At 48.4% G+C, this 24705-nt stretch overlaps 1 protein-coding gene across 1 annotated transcript in view; it reads left to right on the top strand.

Moving 5' to 3' along the window:
* The window catches only part of MMP28 (matrix metallopeptidase 28), a 30407-nt gene that overhangs the window by 3951 nt on the left and 1751 nt on the right, over nucleotides 1–24705 (top strand). Inside the window, exons 2-7 of the mRNA XM_008011075.3 lie at nucleotides 13449–13528; nucleotides 13697–13884; nucleotides 19339–19563; nucleotides 22031–22276; nucleotides 23968–24117; nucleotides 24431–24598. Of these exons, the coding sequence (XP_008009266.3) occupies nucleotides 13449–13528; nucleotides 13697–13884; nucleotides 19339–19563; nucleotides 22031–22276; nucleotides 23968–24117; nucleotides 24431–24598 (1057 nt within the window). The remainder of the gene's footprint in view (nucleotides 1–13448; nucleotides 13529–13696; nucleotides 13885–19338; nucleotides 19564–22030; nucleotides 22277–23967; nucleotides 24118–24430; nucleotides 24599–24705) is intronic.

The raw sequence follows: 24705 nt of genomic DNA, 5'->3' as shown, positions 1-24705 counted from the left end.
GGCCAGCCAAAATGGAAAAACCTCTTCAGCACCCTGGGCATCTATCTGAAACACCAGCAATGCCATGCTTTAGGTGTAAGCACCATGAACTAGAATAAGACCTATTCCAACAAAGCTTGGAAATGAGTAAACATAAAACACTTTTTTCCCTTGTCATAATTTCTGTAAAAGACAACTTGCTGCTTAAAGCAAAATAATAACGCTGTAAATTGGACTTTATTTTTATTTTTTGAGACAGCCATGGCTCACCGCGGCCTCAGTCTCCTGGGCTCAAGTGATTCTCGTGCCTCAGCCTCCTGAGTACCTGGAACTGCAGACACGCACCACCATGCCCAACTAATTTTAAAATATTTTTGTAGAGATGAGGTCTCCCCATGTTGCCCAGGCTGGTCTCAACTCCTGGACTTAAGCAATCCTCCTGCCTCGGCCTTCCAAAGTACTGGGATTACAGGCTGGAATTCTACTATTTTACAACAGTAGAATTTTATTTACCCACCCTTGCTTCCCTTGGCCAGGTGCTGTGCCACTGTCGTAACTACTTCTTTTATGTGTTTTAAAGTCCAACTTATGACTATGCCCCCTTATGGCCATAAGTTGGACTTTAAAACACATGTAAAAGTAACAGTTATGACAATGGCACAAGGCAAGCGGGGGCAGGTAAATGGAATTCTGCTATTTTAAGATTAGTACATTTGTGGCCAGGCACAGTGACTCATGCCTTTAATCCCAGCACTTTGGGAGGCCGAGGCTGGAGGATTGCTTGAGCCAAGGAGTTTGAGACCAGCCTGAGCAACATAGAGAGACTCTGTCTCTACACATTTAAAAAAAAAAAAATTAATACATTTGTGAATTGGAATGTCAGTGTGAAGCGGGAAATGGGATGTGTCAAGTGGGAAGTGAGAGATGAAGGTTTCACCATGTTGGCCAGGCTGGTTTTGAACTCCTGACCTCAAATGACCTGCCTGCCTCGGGCTCCTAAATTGCTGGGATTACAGACTTGAACCACCTACTCAGCCTCTACAGATTAATTTCTGTGTACATATATTTGGATATCCTGGACATTTCATATAAACGGGATCATATTATATGTGGCCTTTTGGAACTGGATAGTTGGAAACTTTAACACTACTCTCCCAATAAAGAATAGAAAAAATAGACAAAAAAAAAAATCAGTCAGGATGTAGCAGACTTGAACAATACTGTAAACCTTCTTGACCTAATTGATGTTGATAGAAAACTACACTTGAGAACTCCAGATACACATTCTTTTCAGGTGCATATCAATAATTTACCAACTGAGACCATTAGGCTGGGCCATAAAATAAGTCTCAGTTCATTTAAAAAAATTAAATTTTGCAAAAGGCCAGGTGTGGTGGCTCATGCCTGTAATCCCAGCACTTTGGGAGGCCAAGGCAGGAGGATCATTTGAGGTCAGGAGTTGGAGACCAGCCTGACCAACATGGTGAAACCTCATCTCTACTAAAAATAGTAAAAATTAGCCAGGCATAGTGGCAAACGCCTGTAATCTCAGCTAGTCGGGAGGCTGAGGCAGAATTTCTTGAACCCAGGAGGCAGAGGTTGTAGTGAACGGAGATTGCACTGCTGCACTTCAGCCTGGGAAACAGCGCCAGGCTCTGTCTCAAAAAAAAAAAAAAAAGCCAGGTGCCGTGGCTCATGCCTGTAATCCCAGCACTTGGGGAGGCTGAGGCGGGTGGATCACCTGAGGTCAGGAGTTTGAGACTAGCCTGGCCAACATCGTGAAACCCCGTCTGTACTAAAAATACAAAAATTAGCTGGGCGTGATGGTGTGTGCCTGTAATTCCAGCTACTCAGGAGGCGGAGACAGGAGAATTGCTTGAAACCGGGAGGCGGAGGTTGCAGTGAGCCCAGATCGCGCCACTGCACTCCAGATTGGGCAACAGAGCGAGACTGTCTCAAAAAACAAACAAACAAACAAACAAACAAACAAAAACGCCGGGCGCGGTGTCTCAAGCCTGTAATCCCAGCACTTTGGGAGGCCGAGATGGGCGGATCACGAGGTCAGGAGATCGAGACCATCCTGGCTAACACAGTGAAACCCCGTCTCTACTTAAAAAAAATACAAAAAAACTAGCTGGGCCAGGTGGTGGGCGCCTGTAGTCCCAGCTACTCGGGAGGCTGAGGCAGGAGAATGGCATAAACCCGGGAGGCGGAGCTTGCAGTGAGCCGAGATCTGGCCACTGCACTCCAGCCTGGGCGACAGTGCGGGACTTCCGTCTCAAAAAAAAATTAAATGCTGCAAATTGTGTTTTCTTACCAAAAACAGAACTAATTTTAAAATCAGTAGCAATAAGACATCTAGCAAAGCCCCAGATATTTGGAAATTAAACAACACACTCCTAAATTACTCATGGGTTGATTCAGAAATCATCAGAGCAATGAAACTAAATAATAATGAAAATACAACATTTATATCAATATTTGTGAGATGCAGCTAAAGCAGAGCTTTAAATGAAATTTACAGCTTTAAATTCCTATAGTAAGAAAGAAGAAAAATTTTAGGTCAATGATTTAAGCTTCCACTTTGAGAATCTGAAGAAAGAACAAATTAAACCAAAAGGGCACAGGAAAGAAAGAAATAATAAAAAGCAGCTGTGTGATCATAGGTAGTTCCTTCACTTGGCTGCAGTTTCCTCTCCTGTAACATAAGAGGGCTAAATTTCTTAAATGACTTCTAAGATTCTCTCTAGCTCTAACACTGTTTGGCTTTGGTGTGCTTGTATGCTTGTGCCTCTATATATGTGTGTGCCTGTGTGTGTGTATACATCATCTGCCTTTGTGTCCATGTCTGTCTGTCTGGATGTGCCTGTGTTCTCAAGTCTCTGGGTGTATTCCTGTACCCTGTGTACATGGCTCTATGTGTCCCCTGTGTGCACACAATGTAACAAAGTCGAGGCCTTTCCAGAGTGGGCTTTGCCAGGGAGGAGACTAACTGCTTACAAAGCTGTGTTGTGAACAAACAAGTTCATTGTTGCCCACTTAGGAAAACTAGAGCTGCTGACAGCACTAGTAAGTAGGAAGAGCATACACTGCTGAGTTGCAAGATTGAGACTTAACGGATGACATCATCACCCTGTCCCCCACTCCCATTCCAAGCCAGACACTGTCCTGTGCTTGGGTGACACAGATTCCCAAGGGATCTATCTAATATTTGCTTTGCTTGGACCTTCTTTAGAACAGCCAGGCAGTAGTTTCAGGACCTGCCTTCCACTGGGTGGTCTAGCTATATCTGTACAGCTACTCCCAGTGTGCCAGTACAAGGAGTTGGATAGTTTGTTTCTCCAGGGAGACACTGGAGCTTCTGTGGAGTATCCACCCCCAGATGCAGTGTCTGTTTCTCATACCCCAGAGCCATTCATTTGACTTTTCGTGAGTCAGAAACCCAGAAGCCTGGGTGTGGAAGCTGTTCCCAAGAACTCAGCTCAGTGACTCATGGGTACAGGGTGAAGAGAAGTGCAGAAGAGGCTCTGAAGGGTTCTAGAGGACCACAGTTGGTGGCAAAGCACTTGTCTAGCCGATTACCAGGATTTGGGGAGTGGAAGCATGACCCTAATAGCAGCGAGAGATGGTTGGAAAATATCTCCTTAAACCCACCCTTGATCAAGGCATTATTTTGTGCCCTAAACTTAGCCCCACAAGTCTAGTGAGAACCATGAGTCCACACAGTATATTTATTTGGCATTAGAGAAAGAGTACAAGATGTGGTCTGGATAAAGACTAACGGGCTACTGTTTTCCATCTTCCTTAAGGACAGAAAATGAAAGGAGGGCTGGTCATAAAGGCTTATGACGGCTGTAAACCCAGCACTTTGGGATGCCAAGGTAGAAGAATCATTTGAGGCCAGGAGTTCAAGACCAGCCTGGGCAACATAGAGAGACTCCATCTCTATAAAAATTGAAAAATTAGCCAGGCACAATGGCACATGCCTGTAGTCCCAGCTACTCAGGAGGCTGAGGTACAAGGATCACTTGAGCCCAGGAAGTCAAGATTTGTAGTGAGCTGTGATCATACCACTGCATTCCAGCCAGGGCGACAGAGCAAGACCCTATCTTTAAAAAAAAAAAAAAAAAAAAAAAAAAAAGGAAAGAAAGAAAAAAAAGAGAGACAGAGAGAGAGAAAGAAGAAGGAGCAGGGATTATAGCAAGAGGCATCTAGGTTATACCCAGACGGAACTTTGTGACTATAAGACTAAGGACAAAGGGGCTGGGTGCAGTGGCTCACACCTGTCATCCCAGCATTTTGGGAGGCCAAGTTGGGTGGATCACTTGAGGTCAGGAGTTTGAGACCAGCCTGGCCAACATGGCAAAGCCCATCTCTACTAAAAATACAGAATTAGCCGGGCACAGTGTGCGTGCCTGTAATCCCAGCTACTCGGAAGACTGAGGCAGGAGAATCGCTTGAGCCCAGGAGGCAGAGGTTGCAGTGAGCCGAGGTCATGCCACTGCACTCCAGCCTGGGCAACAGAACAAGACTCTGACTCAAAAAAAAAAAAAAAAAAAAAGAAAGGAAAAGAAAAATGAAGGACAAAGGAAAGAAGGAGAAAAGAAAGGGAGTCAGGCAGAGGGAAGAGAAGGGGAAGCCTTTGCCCAAAATAAAGGAAAGGAGCTGAGTTGACCCCACTGCCCTGAGGTCTTCACTAGCTCCCAGGAGCCAGAGAGTGAAAGCAGATCATTCTGGTAGCAGATGTTTGTCTTTACGCAGAAACATGCTTCAGTCCAGTCAAATGCCTGTGGCCTGTTAAACAACCTGTTTTGGGTGTGATGGAAAACAGGATCCCAGCCCCTATTTGAAAGCCAGCACCCACTGCCTGAGCAACTTCTTTTCTCTGCTCTAACCCTGGACTTTCTTGTAAAGCAGATAAGAGAAATCCAGCCAGAAACACCCCAGTTTGACCTTTTTCTTGAGAGTCAGTTCGCCAGTAGAGACAGCAGCTTGGCCCTTGCCCCTTTAGTTTTAAAGCCTCTGAGTCACTTGTTTAAATGTAAAATAAAACATCCTAGGGTAGATGTCAGAAGATTCAGATTAGAGTACTGTCACACACTAGGTCACTTTGGTAAGACACTACACTCCCCTGAGACTTAATTTCCTCATTTTTAAAATGGGAATAGCAACACCTGTCCTGTCTATATTCTTGCAAGGTCATTGTGAGGTTCAAAGAAGGTGTGACATCTTCATAAAGCTCTACAGTTGTCTAGGGCTTATTGTGTTCCTGACTACCAGAAAATATTTTCTATTTTTTTTTTTTTTTTTTTTTTTTTTTTTGAGACAGAGTCTCGCTCTGTCACCCAGGCTAGAGTGCAGTGGCGCAATCTCAGCTCACTGCAAGCTCCGCCTCCCGGGTTCACAGCATTCTCCTGCCTCAGCCTCCTGAGTAGCCGGGACTACAGGCGCCTACCACCACGCCCGGCTAATTTTTTGTATTTTTAGTCGAGACGGGGTTTCACCGTGTTAGCCAGGATGGTCTCGATCTCCTGACCTCATGATCCGCCCGCCTCGGCCTCCCAAAGTGCTGGGATTACAGGCTTGAGCCACTGTGCCCGGCCCCGATATTTTCATATATAGAACACATCAAGGCACAATACCAGCTATCATTCGCCCCCTTTTTTTTTTTTTTTTTTTGTAGGACAGGATCTCACTATGTTGCCAGGCTGGTCTCGAAATCCTGGCCTCAAGAAATCTTCCCGCCCCAGCCTTCCAAAGTGCTAGGATTACAGACGTGAGCCACTACCCCTTGCCATTCTCTGCGTCTTGACTTGGCTAATAATGCCAAAGATACACTTAAATGATAAGCACAATCTCAAATAGTCACTATGAGAACTAAAATAATAATAAAATGTAACATGAGATAGAGTATATCATAGGTAAAGTGACAGTTTCTGCATGCATTTGGCAATTTTTAAATTCTTAATTTCATTTCTGCTGCTGAAATTCTATGATATGGAGGATGTCTAAGAAGGTGAGTCCTGGCTGGGCATGGTGGCTCACGCCTGTAATCTCAGCACTTTGGAACGCCGAGGTGGGCAGATCACCTGAGGTCAGGAGTTCGAGACCAGCCTGGCTAACATGGTGAAACCCCATTTCTACTAAAAATACAAAAAATTACCCCGGCATGGTGGCACATGCCTGTAATCCCACGCCTGTAATCCCAGCTACTTGGGAGGCTGAGGCAGGAGAATCCCTTGAACCCAGGAGGCAGAGGTTGTAGTGAGCTGAGATTGCGCCATTGCACTCCAGCTTGGGCAACAAGAGCAAAGCTCCATCTCAAAAAAAAAAAAAAAAAAAAAAAGAAGGTGAGTACTACACACTCACCTACCAAATGTCCCTTCCAGCAATAAAGCTCCATGACCATAGAGGTAAAAATAACATTGTTAATAGGGCAACTGTCATAAAGCTTTCCCAAACCATCTTCTTAGATGTTGACGATGCTCCTGTGAGAAAGGTAAAACAGTGTTCTTTCTCCCATTTTATACATTGGGGCACAGAGAGATTAAGTAACTTTGTCTTAGCTTACAGTTAGTCAGTTGCAGAAGCAGGGCTAGAATAATGAATAGAGCTGGAATATATATTAGAGCTCTAATAATCCAACCTCCTGGCCGGGCGCAGTGGCTCATGCAGGTAATCCCAGCACTTTGGAAGACTGAGGCAGGCAGATCACGAGGTCAAGAGATCGAGACCATCTTGACTAACACGGTGAAACCCTGTCTCTACTAAAAACACAAAAAATTAGCCGGGCAAGGTGGCAGGTACCTGTAGTCCCAGCTACTTGGGAGGCTGAGGCAGGAGAATGGCGTGAACCCAGGAGGCGAAGCTTGCAGTGAGCTGAGATCTCGCCACTGCACTCCAGCCTGGGTGACAGAGCGAGACTCCATCTCAAAAATGATAAGAATAATCCAACCTCCTAATTTTATAGAGGAGGAAACTGAAGCCCAGAGAGGCACAGGACTTGCCTAAGAACACACAGTTAGCCATAGTACCAGGAATAAAACTCAAGACTCTCAGTCCAGTGCCCTTGCCCTGCCAGTTCAATGATGCAGACTTCCTGACTCAGGTCTTGGGTTCATCTTGCTACACCTCATCATTGGTCCTGCCCTGCGCAGAAATGGCCAAAATTTCTCTTCCCTCAGGCACTAAATAGGCTTGGCTGTATGCACCCTCCCAGAACAAGTCAGGACTGATGCAGGCATAAAATCCCTAGCACTGTGTGATTCCACCAAGCTGGCTGGGTCCCGGGAGAACTAGTTCCATTTTACCCAGACTCCACAGCCACTCCCAGGGACTTTCAGAGGTGACTCCCCAGGAAAGTGGTCCCAGCCCTAACCAAGGGGGTAAGGCATGTTGGCATAAGCTTTTAGGCCAGGGTAGGGTGAGTCACCTACGGGGCACAGCCTTCCAGCTTCCTCTCCATTCAGCTCAAGGCTTGGGCTCCCTAAGAGAGAGGATGGGTGGAAAATAGAGAAGAGAGAAAACCTGGTCCTTGAACTTCAAGGCCAGGAGGAGCAGTCTAGACTCTGCCTCCATGAAGTGGGGCAGGGATGATCCCAGATGGAACTCAGAGAGTCCTTAAGAGAACCACTGAACAAGTCCCCAGGACAATGGAAGCCTAAAAGGAAAATGACCCCCAAGAGGGTTTGTGGTCAAGCTGGGATGAGAACTGGAGCTCCACCTCCCAGTTTTGTGTCTTCTCCTGGGATCCCTTTGTCATGCTTCCACTCTTCCACCCTGACCCCACAGCCCTGCTCCTTCTCCCATGCAGCGTAGACCATTTCTCTCGCCTTTGCAGGGGAAAACTGAGGCATGAAAAAAGCTTCACAGAAAAGGCTTAGGGACACCTCCAGGAGCAGAGGGAGTTTCAGCCCCACTACCTCCTCACCCGGGGATGTGGATCTGCCTCCACCCCACAGAATGTTAGAGCACTCAGCCCTGACATCAGTAAGGAGCAGGAGCCCCTTCCTGCATGTGTTTGAAATTTTTTGGAATATACGCATGTTAAGCATAAAAATATAAGAGAGCCCATAAATCCTGATAATCCCTGTTATAATACTTCAGTGCTTTTTTTTTTTTTTTTTGGTGGAGATGGAGTCTTGTTCTTGTCGCCCCCCGCAGGCTGGAGTGCAATGGAGTGATCTCAGCTCACTGCAACCTCCACCTCCCGGGATCAAGCGATTCTCCTGCCTCAGCCTCTCAAGTAGCTGGGATTACAGGCACTGGCCACCACTCCTAGCTAATTTTTTGTATTTTTAGTAGAGATGGGGTTTCACCATGTTGGCCAGGCTGGCCTCGAACTCCTGACTTCAGGTGATCCACCTGCCTCGGCCTCCCAAAGTGCTGGGATTATAGGCATGAGCCACTGCGCACAGCCACTTCAGTGCTTTTATAGAAATATAAAATGTCAAATGCTTAAAATTTCTTTTTCTCATTCTTTCAGTGGCTCTGCTTGGCTGGTGTCCCAGGCATATGCTCATTCTGCTTACTGAGAGTTTTAACTCTGCCTTGTAACCCTACAGGGTCCCAGAGGCGAGTTAGGAAGAAAGGCCCCTCTGAGCCTTTCCTCTTTCAGAGGACTTCCCCTCTGAGCGACCCCTGAAAAAGGCCCTCACTCCCAACCCCCATCCTGCCCTCCACCCCACCTTGCCTGCCAGAGTACTAGGCACAGCAGCCCAGCCAGGAAACAGGAGACGCCGCCAGTTAATTTCCCCTCCCTCCCGCTCTGGCCAAGGCTTCAGAGTTCCAGAACCAGAGCCAACTCCCTGATAAGGGCTGGGTGTGTTTGTGGAGAGAGGCACAAGGGAGTGCCAGCCATGCCGACCTGTGACCTGGTCTCTCCCAAGTCACTCACCTAGCACAACTGCCTCTAAGGAGACATTAATTCCCTGGCTACCTTTAGAAAGTCCTCTGTCCATCCTCCCCAAGGGAAAGGGAGGAGACAAGGAAGAGAACCAGGCATCCAGATGAGGTCAGGCAAGTCCGAGATAGAAGCACCTGAATTGAGAACAGAGGTGTAACTGCCATGTTCAAAGCAGTTCCCTTTTTACAGATGGATTGCATTCCAAAAGTCTGTAGTTAATGTTCCCTCTAAGGTAAATCAACCAGATCGATTGTTTATTGAGCATTTACTATGTACCAGGCACTGTGCTAAATGTGCATTCTTTTATTTAGTCCTTCTGAGAACCCTGAATAAGATCAAGAATAAATTGAACTTATTCTCACTTTGTGGATAAAGAAAGAGGAGCTCAAAGAGATTAAATAATTTGTCCCCATCCGGCCAGACATGGTGGCTCATGCCTGTAATCCCAGCACTTTGGGAGGCCGAGGCAGGCGGATTGCGAGGTCAGGAGATCCAGACCATCCTGGCTAACACAGTGAAACCCCGTCTCGACTAAAAATACAAAAAATTAGCCGGGCGTGGTGGCGGGTGCCTGTAGTTCCAGCTACTCGGGAGGCTGAGGCAGGAGAATGGCGTGAACCCGGGAGGCGGAGCTTGCAGTGAGACGAGATCACGCCACTGCACTGCAGCCTGGGCAACAGAGCAAGACTCCGTCTCAAAAAATAAAAATAAATAAAAATAATAATAATTTGTCCCCAGTCATCTGGCAGAGTCAGGGTTGGGAACAGATTTTCATTCCCAAATCTGGCGGCTATACCGTGATGCCACACGATTTTGAGCAGGAAATAACTTCCCAAATTAAGCCACTAGGACACTTTTAATCCATTATGCATCCAAAAATAGTGTACATTTGCAAAGGGAAAAAAGGAAACAATAGTTCTGAAATACTAATGAATTAATGCAGAAAAACAATGAAATGGACTGGGAAAGTTATCTAGAAAGAGGAGTCTATGAAAAGTTACTTTATTGAGAAGAGGATGTGGAGGTTGCTGAAAATGAATGTGAGTTAAATCCACAAGGGGAAGTTGGATACTTGCAAAGATTTAAGGGTTTGCTGGTCTTAGTATCTAGCTTCATTCCCAACTTGTGCATTTCCCTTAAGACAGCAGCTATGACTGGAATTATTTTAAGTTAAGAAACACAGCATAGTGGCCGGACGCGGTGGCTCACGCCTGTAATCCCAGTACTTTGGGAGGATGAGGCAGGCGGATTGCGAGGTCAGGAGATCGAGACCATCCTGGCTAACACGGTGAAACCCCATCTCTACTAAAAATACAAAAACAAAATTAGCCGGGCGTGGTGGTGGATCCCTGTAGTCCCAGCTACTCGGGAGGCTGAGGCCGGAAAACGGCATGAACCCAGGAGGTGGAGCTTGCAGTGAGCCGAGATCGCAGCCACTGTACTCCAGCCTGGGCAACACAGTGAGACTCCATCTCAAAAAAAAAGAAAAAAATAAAAAAAGAGAAAGATAGCATGGTAGGCATGGTGGCATGCAGCACCTGTAGTCCCAGCTATTCAAGAGGCTATAGGAGGATCACTTGAGTCCAGGACTTTGAGGCTGTGGTGCGCGATGATCATGCCGGGGAACAGCCACTGCACTGCAGCCAGGGTGATATAGTGAGACCCCCATCTCTAAAACACAAAACATAAAAAAGAAAAGAAAAAAGAAATACAGGCCGGGCGCGGTGGCTCAAGCCTGTAATCCCAGCACTTTGGGAGGCCGAGACGGGCGGATCACGAGGTCAGGAGATCGAGACCATCCTGGCTAACACGGTGAAACCCCGTCTCTACTAAAAAATACAAAAAACTAGCCGGGCGTGGTGGCGGCGCCTGTAGTCCCAGCTACTCGGGAGGCTGAGGCAGGAGAATGGCGTAAACCCGGGAGGCGGAGCTTGCAGTGAGCTGAGATCCGGCCACTGCAGTCCAGCCTGGGCAACAGAGCGAGACTCCGTCTCAAAAAAAAAAAAAAAGAAAAGAAAAGAAATACAGCAAAGAAAAGTGGGGGTAAGAGAAGAAGACAGAAAATTGTTTCTGTATAGGTAGCACAACAAGGAGGGGTAAAAATTGAGACTATGTAGGTACAAGAATTCTCCGTGTGGAATTATGCAGCTGAGGTAACATTCTTTTTTCATCCAAGGTGACATTTATGTAACTTTATCAGTGAGAAGGGCAAGCGGAGAGCCAAGTGCATCGTCTGCCCAAAGGGTAGAACTGGTGACAGGTGAGAATAATAGTCACACTTTTCTCTCCACTGGCTTCAAATCACTTGATTACTGAGACAACAGCTTCCAGGTATGTTAGGGCAGGCAGAGTCAAAGGCACCTGGACGCTGAGATGTTCTCGATTATACCAGTTTCCCCAGAGGAGCTCGTCCTGGTCCATGGCTTTATGTCACCCACATGCTGAAATATTCAGGCTGCTGCTTTGAGCTCTAGGATCACACAGCCAGTGCCACTTTGAAATCTCCAGGGTAATCTTATCCCCAGGCACCCCGATCTGTACCTCCTGCAGACTTCCTCATACATTAAATGGCATCACCTTCCAAGCCAAAAACTTAGGAGCATCCTGGATTTCTCTCTTTCATTCCCCACCAATTAATCCATCAGCAGGACTAAAACAAACCTACACTTCTTGTCCTGGCTGACAGCCCTGCCTCTCTCTCTGACTTCATCTCACACTCTGTTTCTTCACACTTACTGTGCTCCAGCCTTCCTTCTGTTTCTTAAACATGACACTGTCATTCTTAGCCTAGGGCTTTTGAATTTGCCTTTTCCTCTGTCTGGAACACCCTTTCCCACCTCGTTGCATGGCAAGCTTCTCATTCTTTAGGACTCAGATTATGTATCAGCTCCTTAGAGACTCGACCCCTTCCTGACCTTCCGATGTGAAGTTTCTCTGAATTATTCTCAGTCACATCACTTGGTTTCTTTTCTTCATAGTACCAATTTATGTCCTTTATTTATTTACCTTTTTTTTTTTTTTTTTTTTTTTTTTTTTTTTAGACAGGGTCTCGCTCTGTCGCCCAGGCTGGAGTGCAGTGGTGTGATCTTGATTCACCACAACCTCTGCCTCCCAGGTTCAAGTGATTCTCATGCCTCAGCATCCAGAGTAGCTGGGACAACAGGTGCCCGCCACCACACCCAGCTAATTTTTGTATTTTTAGTAGAGATAGAGTTTCGCCATGTTGGCCAGACTGGTCTTGAACTCCTGACTTCAGGTGATGTGCCCACCTCGGCCTCCCAAAGTGCTGGGATTACAGGCGTGAGCCACTGCGCCTGGCTTAGGGATGTCTTATTTTTTATTGTACCTAGCAGGGTACCTAGTACACTGCATTAATTAACAAATGAATGACTAAAAGAAGCTTTCTAATTCAAAAAATACATCTTTTAGAGAGTCAAGTTTTTATATCAATTATAAGGTTAGTGGTAAGTGCATTTCTTGTTCTAGGACCTTTAATAGAGCTACGTTTGGGCCAGGTGCGGTGGCGCATGCCTGGAATCTCAGCACTTTGGGAGGCTGAGGTGGGTGGACCATCTGAGGTCAGGAGTTCAAGACCAGCCTGGCCAACATGGTGAAACCCCATCTCTACCAAATACAAAAAATTAGCCAAGCGTGGTGGCGCATGCCTGTAATCCCAGCTACTTGGGAGGCTGAGGCAGGAGAATCGCTTAAACCTGGGAGGTGGAGGTTGCAGTGAGCCGAGATTGCACCACTGCACTCCATCCTGGGCAACAAGAGCAAAACTCCATCTCAGACAAAACAAAAACAAAATAAATATATCTACATTGGTGGGGAAGATAACTGTTTTTTTTAAAAGCCAGAATTAGACAATTCACAACCCAGCCATGGCAGAGCTAGCACCTGATTAGCTCCTAATCAATACCAGAAGATATTCTAGAGAATGTAGTTGTTTCAGGATGCATATGAATAGTGTATATGCACATAACACATATTATAATAGCTACTCTGTATGGAGTCCCTTCTATGTGACAGGCACTGTGCTAAGTGCTTTATAAGCATTCTTGTGATTAGTCCTCACACACAAAAAACCCCTGTAAGGTAAGTACTAGTATTGCGCCCACTTTACAGTTGAGAAACCTGTGGTTTAGAGAAGTATCTTACTAGTTGGAATTCAAACCTAGGTGGGCCTGATTCCAGAGCCTGTTACTCTACTGTCTAGCATGTCCTGCTAGATTCCTACCGATGCCATAAGATATGGGTAGGTACCACTGGCCCAGTAGGTACTGCAGGGCAGGTACTACTGGCCCAGTTTTAGGCATAAGGAAGCAAAGGTTCAGAAATATTGAGTGACTTGCCTGAGATCATCAGCTAGTTAGTGGTGGCCTGGAATTGAGTCCAAGTCCTTTTGACTTTAATCCCAGGACTCATTCTGCTATAGCTTGTAGACCCTCTTGGGCAAAAGACAAGAGGTGAGACTGGGCAGGATGTATATACCATGGGCCCTTGGGGACCAAGGAAAGGAAAAGTATGCTATGGAAACAGCAGATATTCCTCTCTCCCGCAGGCATTCCTAGAGAAGTATGGATACCTCAATGAACAGGTCCCCAAAGCTCCCACCTCCACTCGATTCAGCGATGCCATCAGGTAGGGTGGAGGGATGTGGAGGACTTGGGGTAGGGGTGCTAGGATGCCAAGCTCTGGCCATTTCCTCCCTCCTCCTGGAAGCCTGGCTGGCCACACCCCAGGGAGGCAGACCTCCCTGCCCTCACCCTTACCACTCACCCTCCCCTTGTGGTCCTTTCCTCCTGACAGAGCATTTCAGTGGGTGTCCCAGCTACCTGTCAGCGGTGTGCTGGACCGCACCACCCTGCGCCAGATGACTCGTCCCCGCTGCGGGGTTGCAGATACCAACAGTTATGCGGCCTGGGCTGAGAGGATCAGTGACCTGTTTGCTAGACACCGGACCAAAATGAGGCGTAAGAAACGCTTTGCAAAGCAAGGTGAGCACTGTTAAAATCTGGCTAGGCTAAGATTTCCCAAAGTCTTGAAGCCAATGGCTAGGAAAACAGCTGAGCCTGGGACTGGACTTTATTGGTAACCTCTCTTCCCTAGGGCACGGGAGGAGTGGGTGAATAGGACCTCTTGGCTTGAGGACCATGATTGTGAATACAGACATTTAAGTCGGACTGACACCTACATTGATGAATTTTCATTGTACAAGTATTTTTCCAGATCAAACCCCACAAAACCCACGTAATTCCTTGATCAATTTTCAATGCAGGGCAGTTAAACTGTTGCTAACATTTTTCATTTATATTTACTGAAGTTATTTTCATCAGAATTCATTCTTTTTCTTTTCTTTTTTTTTTTTTTTTTTGAGACAGAGTCTTGCTCTGTCGCCCAGGCTGGAGTGCAGTGGCCAGATCTCAGCTCACTGCAAGCTCCGCCTCCCGGGATTATGCCATTCTCCTGCCTCAGCCTCCTGAGTAGCTGGGACTACAGGCGCCCGCCACCACGCCCAGCTAGTTTTTTGTATTTTTTAGTAGAGACGGGGTTTCACCGTGTTAGCCAGGATGGTCTCGATCTCCTGACCTCGTGATCCGCCCGTCTCGGCCTCCCACAGTGCTGGGATTAGAATTCATTCTTTTTCAAACAGTTACTAAACAAAGTTGTGATTCATAAGATTTACTTTGTCCATAGCATATTTTTAACCACTTTGTTGAGCTATAGTTCACATCCCATACAATTTACCCATTTAAAGTGTACAATTCAGTGGTTAGGATATTTGTGGAATTGTGCAACCATTACCACAATCTAATTCCAGAACATTTCATCACCCGGAAAAGAACCTCCATGCCCATTAGCAGTCATTCCCCCTTCTCCCCTTCCCCTAGCCTCTGGCAACCGTTAATCCACTTCTGTCTCAGTGGATTTGCCTCTTTTGAACATTTCATCATAGCACAGTTTGCACATTACGGTTTCTGCTGTCATGATTTTCCTTTTGTAGCTTTATTTTGTTTCTTCCTTTTCTCCTCCTCCTTCTTTTAGCCAAATTTAATATTCCAGGGGTTAAATGATACAGATCTAAGATTTATGAAGATTTGATTCTTTTGTCAGTTTTTCACAAATAGCGAGTTTTACTATGCATAATTTTTTTTTGAGACAGTCTTGTTCCGTCGCCCAGGCTGGAGTCAGTGGCGCGATCTCAGCTCACTGCAACCTCCGCCTCCTGGGTTCAAGCGATTCTCCTGCCTCAGCCTCACAAGTAGCTGGGACTACAGGCGCATGCCACCATGCCCGGCTCATTTCTGGATTTTTAGTAGAGACAGGGTTTTGCCATGTTGGCCAGGCTGGTCTCAAACCCACCTCGGCCTCCCAAAAGGCTGGGATTACAGGCGTTAGCCACCGCGCCTGGCCTACCATGCATAATATTAACAACCTGATTGTTTTTACTAAATCTAATTTTTTCTGCTCAATTTTTGCAGCTTTCAAGATTTCTAACAAGATGGGGGTTTTTAACCAGATTTTCATCTATCATCAATTTTACTGTGAACACTTTGGGCCATTGCCACTTTTAATGTGTTTAATTGACTACTTTTACTGATAGTATTCATTAGGAACAGGACAGAAGGCACATAATTTGTTCTCATTTCTTAACTAACCTGTAAGGAAATTGTGGGCAGTTCCCCTTCACTGTTGGAGGGCAGCTGTTTCCAGGTGTTTGCCAACCCAATTCTGCTTCACCTATATGCCCAGCCACTCTAGGTCCTCAGTACTGACTGCTTGCCTTCCTGGTAAAGCAAGGAGTCAGCAATGGGGTCCGGCTCCAGAGTCAAGATGCCCTTGGTGTCAACATGTTATGTGTCCCACCATGTTTCTGGGCAACAGAGAGGAAGAGTAAAGTAGAAGAGCAGAGAGCTGTGAGTTCAAGAGGCACTGGTAGAACAGAGAGCAGCATCCCTGGAGCCAGAGGCCCTGGGTTCAAGTCTCAGCTGTGTGGCCTGGGCCAGGTCACTTTGCTCACTGAGGCTCCGTTCCTTCATCCGAGACATAGGCCCTTCCAGGTTGCAAAGGAGAGATGGTCCCTGATTACCAGGTGGAAGGGGCTTGTTGTGAGAATGCAGTGGAAAGTGGGGCAGCCCCAGAAACAGTCCAACAGCTATACTTTGACCTGAGCTCTGGGGCTGCTTCCTTCTGGCTGTATCTCACCTTCTCATGCCCCAAAGGAAGGATCTAATAGAGTTCGTCACTATATAATTTCGAGCATCTCTCTCTCTCTCTTTTTTTTTTTTTTTTTTTTTGAGAGGGAGCCTCACTCTTTCACCTAGGCTGAAGTGCAGTGGCACAGTCTCGGGTGACTGCAACCTCCACCTACAGGGTTCAAGCACTTCTTCTGCCTCAGCCTCCTAAATAGCTAGGATTACAGGCACACGCCACCATGACAGACTAATTTTGTGTGTGTGTGTGTATTTTTAGTAAGGACGGGGTTTCACCATGTTGGCCAGGCTGGTCTCAAGCTCCTGACCTTAGGTGATTGCCCACCTCGGCCTCCCAAAGTGCTGGGATTACAGGCGCAAGCCACCGTGCCCAGCCAGAGCATCACTTTTTGATAGAGGATAGTATTACTCAGTTGCCAAATAAAATATAAGATGCCCAGTTACATTTGAATTTCAGATGAACAACAAATAGTTTTTTAAAGTTAAAAAAAGAAATTTATCTGGCAGCTGGACACAGTGGCTCACATCTTTGATCCCAGCGCTTTGGGAGGCTGAGGCGGGTGGATCACCTGAGGTCAGGAGTTTGAGACCAGCCTGGCCAACATGGTAAAACCCTGTCTCTACTAAAAATACAAAAAGTAATTAGCCTGGTGTGGTGGCACATACCTGTAATCCTAGATACTCGAGGCTGAGGCAGGATAATTCCTTGAATCTGTCTCAAAACAAAGAAAAAAGAAACTCATCTGACAACCTCATTGCAGGTACCTGCTCTTCCTACCTACCTGCAGGCCTTCTGTTCCTTCACTGAGCTGGCAGAGGCTGGGGGCACCAGGGTATATCTGGGTAGAAAAGGAAAGAAGGGGGGAATGTGTATTTATTGAGTATGCACTACATGCCCAGCAGTTCCATGTTGCTGTATCATTTAAGCCTCACATCTTACTATGGGGAAAGTCTTATCAACCCCATTTTGCACATAAGGAAACTGTGGCTTGGAGAGATTCCATAATTTGTTATGTAAGTTTGCAAGTAGAGATACTGGGATTCTAATCCATGTTCTTTCTACAGTGTCAATTCCCTGCTGGGAGTCAGAACTCCAGGGTTCTGTCCAGGCAAAGCTTTTAGCTCTCCTCCTCCTTCCCATACTTTTTCCTTCCCTCTTTCTTTTTGAACTGTGGAGCAAGGGTGTCAGGGGGTACAATGCCAGGTGCTACTGGGGGTAGGAGAGGAAGGGCCTGGGGGTCACCACGAAAACCAGCCCTCCCTGGCCAGGAGTTTGGGACAGGGCCTACAGCGGTTAGCTTTCTCCATGGGAGCAAATCTGGAGGGAGACAGGGGCAAGGGCTCAGGCGCTGGCCCCCGGCCAGGTCCTTTCTTCCTGGCAGGCACACTAGTGACACCCCCTACCCTGCTCCTCTCTCAGGAAAACAGTCATTTTCTTTCAAGTTCCATTCCTATTCATCCTTTCTATCCTTCCCCCAAACACACACATGCACACACTCAGAGTTTCCTACAGGATTTTATTCTGAGACCTGTCACCTTCACTGGCGGCCTAGAATGAGAAAACTGCCCACCACCCCCTCTTCTGCCTGGGAAGTGAGGGGCCCTGCTAGCTGCAAAGAGGCGGAAGGAGCCATCTCACACTATGCTAGTGGATTAAAGGTTTGTGAGGGGAAAGAAAGAGCCTGGGAGTCTATCCCCACAGCAGGGTGTGAAAGAGACCAGCGCCAGACAGTCTGGTGCCCAGTGAAGACTCACAGTGTGCCCAGCAGAAGTGTGACTGGCACATCACAAACCCTCAGCTGCACCTCTGGACCCCAGGCCTTCCCTCTGCCTTCCTTGTCTCCCTCGCTTCCTTAGAGCCATTCCCTCTCCCCTCGTTAAGGGTTGGTCACTGGCTGGGAGGCAGAGGTTGGGTGGTTGCCAGGCCAAACAGGCCCAGGGAGGCGGCATTGCCTTGAATGGAGCTTGACTCAGGGGTGGGAGAAGGGATGTGCCCCTCCCCCACTTGCATTGGTGAGGAGAAGGGAATCCAGCTCCTCTGCTCTCCAAGACCCTCCCTTACATCTGGAGAATCTCAGCTCATGCTTTGACCAGAAGGAATGATGTTTGGGCAGATTTATAAGCCTGGAGTCCTGGCAAATGTGTCTGCCTGTCTATGTGGGATAATGGAAGAGCCCTGTGTTAGGTGTCAGGGCCTGCTTCATCTACTCACTCATTCTGGGACCCTGGGCAGGCCCCTTGTCCTGGGGTCTCAGGTCTCAGTTATCACACCCTTGGCCCAAGAGTCCTGCCTCCAAGCCATGAGTCTTCCACTTGAGGTTACAATCCCAGTCCCTGGGATTTGCAGGGCTCAGAAATAGCCCACAAGAAACTCGGGATCTGGCCCTTCCAGCCATGCTGCTGCCGGGTTCATGCTGAGCTGCAGATGGGCCCAGACTCAGTTGACGGGGGCTGGGGCAAGGGGCCAGAGTCTCAGCCCTCAGGGAGGAGTTGTAATTTGGGGCAAAGGGAGAAAAACCCTTAACTAAGCAGAGATGGAAAACTTTCTCTCAGTCAATGACAAAACACACCCTTTGTTCTTATTTGTTTTCACCTCAGAGCTCTCCAGAGTCCCTGAGGAAGTGAAGAGGAGAGGGGCAGGAAAGAACCTCAAATGAATGAGTCTTGTGGTTGTTGGCTGGCCATAGACCCCAGGCCCTGGAAAGGGCAGAGTGAAGTGTCTAGAGGTGGCAGGAGGGTGTGAGGCCTGAAGAGAGATGGTGGGGGGCTGGGGGAGTCACAGCTGTGGCCTCTGTGGCCGCACTCTCCTCCGCTCTGACACTGAAGGCGGGGGCTGGGATTTGCTGGTAGCAACAGACACAGAACTGTTTTCAGACTCAGCCCAGGCTGTGGGGAAGAATAAGATCCTAGACCAAGGGTTCAGGCAGACTTCTTCAGATCGGGGGCTTCTCCTGGGCAGAGGCTGCATCCCCTCCAACACACTGGGACTTCCACAGTCCAAGCCATTGTATTGGGGACTGTCCAGGGTAAGGGGAGTCTTCTCAGTCTGAGGGCTGCCCTCAGCCAGGTAGTATTGCCCTAGTCAAAGGGGGAGCTGCCCAGGGCAAAAACTATGTCTTCCCCATCAGACCAGGGGCTGCTGGGAGAGGGCCTACACCTCGCCATCGTACTGGGTCTGTGGGGACCAGACTCAGGCTCTGCAGCAGGTGTGACTGATGTGGGCTTTCTGGGTGGCAGGTAACAAATGGTACAAGCAGCACCTCTCCTACCGCCTGGTGAACTGGCCTGAGCGCCTGCCGGAGCCGGCAGTTCGGGGCGCCGTGCGTGCCGCCTTCCAGTTGTGGAGCAACGTCTCAGCGCTGGAGTTCTGGGAGGCCCCAGCCACAGGCCCCGCTGACATCCGGCTCACTTTCTTCCAAGGGGACCACAACGATGGGCTGGGGAACGCCTTTGATGGCCCAGGTGCTGACACAAAGCCTCCCTCCCACACAGCAGGAGGGGAACCCAACTTGGAGAGGCAGTTTGGGGGTGGCAATGAAGTATTCACCCTCCCTGTGGCCTTGGCAGAGCCACATCTCCCTGCAAAAAACCCTCAGTCTTCTCATCCTGGAATGGGAACAGTGGTCCCTGCTCTACTATGTGTCACATGTCTGAACGGACAGTCAGATGAAGCTCTGCAAGAAAAATGTTTTGCAAATTCTAAAGAGTATTAGGCATTCTGGGAGAATCTCCCAAGGTCCCATCATCCATCCTCTGCCTCTAGACAGGCCTGTGCTTCTCTTGTTCTCCAGTGTGGATGTTCACTCCAGAGCCCTAAAACACATCCACTGCCCACCACTGCTCCCCCACCCCCAACTACCACAGCTGCTGCCACAGGGCAAGAGGCACCCTACTCCTGACAACCCCGACAGGGAAGTGCTTTATATACCTACACCACAGATAGTTCTGTTTGTCCCCAACCTGAAGGTTCTGGCAGCAATTTAAACCACTCTCTTCCCCTTCTGCCCAACGCTGGCCTTCAGAACCTGAATATAGGCTATTTGCATATTTCCTCTCCTAACGAAGAAAGGAAACCTGATCAGACCCCTTCAGGCTGGGGACTTAAGCCCTTGTATGGCCTGGGAACTTGAGCCCCCATCTCCCTCGCACCCTCCTGCTTTCAGTCAAGCCCACCTACAACAAAGCCCACATCCAGGCCCTGCTGCTGGGACCTGGATTAGGACCAAGAGAAATCTAGGCTTTGCAAGAATCCACATGTAGTGCACACATGCACTTATTTGTAACTGACTTCATCCATGTGATCTACCTGAGATGGTTCTATCCATACCTAGTTAAGACAGCACTGCACTGGGAGTGAGGACTTTGGGATCCCCAAGCAACTCTCTGATTTGGGACAGATACTTTGTCTTTTTGAATAGAGGTCTTCTCCTCTCCCAAAGCTGCCCATCTGTCTCCCAGTGAGAGCTGAATAGAGTGAACAGTGCTTGAAACAGCTGGAGGCGTATTCAAAATAAGCATGGATTCCTCCTACACACGGCTGACCTTCCATGCCCCCAGGAGGCTCTCCTTTTAGTCCAGCCCCCCTATTTTTGTCAGTCCCAGTTGGCCTGGGTTCCAAGAAGGCAAAGCTGGAGGAACCCTCAACAAGCTTCTATGCAAACTATCCTAGCGCAGTTTTCTGACTCCTGTGTCAGGGTCACCTGCCCCTGTGGAAGGTGAATCGTTAGGGGTGGTACCCTGGCACCTGCACATGTAATAAGCTCCATCTGGGGCACACTAAAAGCTTGAAAATCACTGATCCGGCCCAACTCCCTCTGCTCATTCCTATTATAAGTAGAGAGGCCCCCCCAGAGGTGCCCTGGCAGAGGAGGGCAAGAATATATATATATATATAATTAATTATAATTATAAATATTATATTTAATTATAATTATATATATAAATAATAAAAATATATACTTTATTAAAGAAAATATACATAATATAGAAGTGAACTATCTCAAGTTTAGCCTGATGAACTTTCATACACTGAACACTCCCAGCACCCAAATCAAGAAACAGAAGGTCCCATCATGCCTCCTTTTAGGGGTAACTATACTCTACCTACTTCTAGATATTTTTGAAAGTAATTCTTATGTAGCCCTTATTATGTGCTAGGCACTGTTCCAAGGATCACTTTTTTGTTGTTGTTGTTTCATGTTTTTTGGGGGTTTTTTGTTTTTGTTTTTGTTTTGAGACAGGGTCTCACTCTGTCACCCAGGCTGGAGTGCAGTGGCACAATCACAGCTCACTGCAACCTTGACCTCCTGGGACTCAAGAGAGCCTCCCCACCTCAGCCTCCCAAGGAGCTGGGGCTACAGGTGCACACCACCATGCCTAGCTAATGCTTTTGGTTTTTAGCAGAGACAAGGTCTTGCTTTGTTCCCCAGGCTGGTCTCGAACTCCTGGACTCAAGTGTTACTCCCACATCAGCCTCCCAAAGTGCTGGGATTACAGGCGTGAGCTACCGCACCCTGCTGCATGATTTGTAATACACATGTACACACACACACACGCACATACACACTTATTATTAAGAACAACTCTGTGAGGAAGAAGCTCACCATCATCATTCCCATTTGCAGATCAGGAAGTTAAGACAGAGAGAGGTTAAGCTAAATGCTGAAGGTCACACAGCTAGTAGATTGTAAAAGTAGGTATGGCACCCAAATTGGTGGGCCCATGCCATATCTGCACCACAGTGCCTCTTAGGCCTCCACAGCCTAGTCATCTGTTCACCTCTGCACACATCAGGTTCTGTCAGACTTTAGGAGGGAAACTATACAGCAGAAAACAGCCACACACACCCCAGTGGCATTTGCGCTGGGCCGCGAGTACTTGGGGGCATCGTGGGCCCGTGGCACCCCCTGACGTTCTGCCCCGCCCTCAGGGGGCGCCCTGGCACACGCCTTCCTGCCCCGGCGCGGCGAAGCGCACTTCGACCAAGACGAGCGGTGGTCCCTGAGCCGCCGCCGTGGGCGCAACCTGTTCGTGGTGCTGGCGCACGAGATCGGTCACACGCTCGGCCTCACCCACTCGCCCGCACCACGCGCGCTCATGGCGCCCTACTACAAGAGGCTGGGCCGCGACGCGCTGCTCAGCTGGGACGACGTGCTGGCCGTGCAGAGCCTGTATGGTAAGGCCTCCGGACATGCCCCGCTCTTGGTCCCACCCTTGCCCCCCAGGCCTTCTGTCCTTGAACACCAGCTCCTCAAATATGATTTCCCATCCCAAGTGCATAGATCTGGCCTCCCTGTCGCCGACTCGTCCCAATTCTAAAGCCCCATGCACCCCTCAAATCTGAAAAACCTCGGACTCTTGCTCCCCCGAGTCCATGGCCCTCATCTCTCCATCAGTCCCAACCAATTCCTGTGCACAGTCCCCCCAGCCCCAGCCCCTTGCGTTCCACTTACTGGATTTCTGCGCAACCTCCAGCCTCCGGAGCTCCCGCTCACATCATGTCCCGGCCCCCTCACCCATACCCAATCCTCGGGCCCACCTCTTCCCCCATCCCAGACCCCAAAGCCTTCATTCCTGCCCCAGCCACTAGCTCTCCCCGAGCCTTTCTCTCACCATGACGCTGATGCCCCCTACCCCCAAAACCTGCCCACCTCTGCCTGGTGATGGGCTCAGACCAGGTCTTCTTCCCCAGGGTGGGCCAGTGCTCCTCCCCTGGGACCTATCTCAGCGCAGGGCTGTCTCTCTCAGAGTGCCATGGGCAAAGCCAGGAGGCCTGGGTTCAAGTCACCTTCCATCCCTGATTAGCAGATGCTCTTGGGCATTTTCCCTCTGTGAGCCCTCAGTTTCACCTTCTGTGAAAAGCGATAACAATTGAGGCCCTGCTTACCTCACAGGGCTGTTGTGCTACTGGGTATGCGCATGCTTTGTAGCGTGAGAAACTTATGCCCCCTAATACTAACAGCTACTATTTCATGAGTACCTACTGTGGGCAAGGCACTTGACATGCAACACACTCATGAAGTATGCTGCTTTTTGTCCACAGATCAAAATAATGGGGCTCAGAGAGGTTAGGTAACTTGCTCAGGGTCATGCAGCTAGGAAATTGCAGACTGGGATTCAGGTGATGGCACCAAATAATAAGCTGGTTGGACTCTGCTTCACTCCTCTCATAAGTGAAGGATAGTGATGTAATTATTATAATTGCTGTAGTTATCACAGCCTGGGTCTCTGGACTCTGCCCTCATGACACTTGTGTTGCCCAGGAATCAGGGAAGAGGACTCCCTGCCCCTTTTAGTTGCAAACCCTTGCTTGATACCCCACTCCAATTTTATCTCAGGAGGTTCCTCTGTCCCAGGATGTTGGGTAGGAGAAGATTCCTGAGTTTAGTTTGATGGTTAGCACCAACAACCAGAAACAACTCTTTTTTTTTTCCTTTTTGAGATGGAGTCTCGCTCTGTTACCCAGGCTAGAGTGCAGTGGCATGATCTTGGCTCACTGCAACCTCCACCTCCCGGATTCAAGTGATTCTCCTGCCTCAGCCTCCCAAGTAGCTGGGACTACAGGTGTAGGCCACCATGCCCAGTTAATTTTTATATTTTTAGTAGAGACAGGGTTTCACCATTGGCCAGGCTGGTCTCAAACTCCTAACCTCAAGTGAACTGCCTGCCTCGGCCTCCCAAAGTACTGGGATTACAGGTGTGAAACACCACTCCTGGCCCAGGAATAACTGTTAACCCCCACTCCCACTCTCCTTCCTTGCCCCTCATATTAAATAATCATGAAAGTAACCAAGGGAAGGTCTTGAGTGCACAGCATACCCTCCACTCTATGTGTGTTCTCTCTCTCTTATTTCCTTACTCACAAAGGGAAGCCCCTAGGGGGCTCGGTGGCCGTCCAGCTCCCAGGAAAGCTGTTCACTGACTTTGAGGCCTGGGACTCCCACAGCCCCCAAGGAAGGCGCCCTGAAACCCAGGGCCCTAAATACTGCCACTCTTCCTTCGATGCCATCACTGTAGGTAAGAAGGTCCCACTGGGGCTTTGCTTCTTTATTCTCTCCTTCCACATCTCTTAGGGTCTCCAGAGCTGGAGTACAAAGTGGGGGGATGGATTGTAAAAGCCAGAAATCCCAAGCCACAAGCATGCTGCAAGTAAACACCCCACACCAAGCAAAACACTGCTTCTTCCTGCCGACTTTCTCCTCTGCGTCAACTGTACACACCATACCCTACCCTTGTCCATTTGGGAAACTGGCTTCCAGGACAGCATCTTCCCTGGAAAGCCAGCAGGAAGCTGATGGTCACTCCTCAACTCTCTCTTGTCTCTGGGCAGACAGGCAACAGCGACTATATATTTTTAAAGGGAGCCACTTCTGGGAGGTGGCACCTGATGGCAACGTCTCAGAGCCCCGTCCACTACAGGAAAGGTGGGTCGGGCTGCCCCCCAACATTGAGGCTGCTGCAGTGTCATTGGAGGATGGAGATTTCTACTTCTTCAAAGGTACTGGCTCTGGGGCAGCTGGGAAAACTGAGCCCTAGAGAGGGGAGGTGTCCTGCCCAAGGTCAAAAGGACAAAAGAGGGGAAGACTCTCACACGAGTCCATCGTG

The sequence above is a fragment of the Chlorocebus sabaeus genome, chromosome 16 (genome assembly GCF_047675955.1).
Source record: "Chlorocebus sabaeus isolate Y175 chromosome 16, mChlSab1.0.hap1, whole genome shotgun sequence".
NCBI lineage: Eukaryota > Metazoa > Chordata > Mammalia > Primates > Cercopithecidae > Chlorocebus > Chlorocebus sabaeus.
The sequence above is the reverse complement of the archived record's forward strand: the minus strand, read 5'-3'. Positions and strand labels throughout refer to the sequence as shown.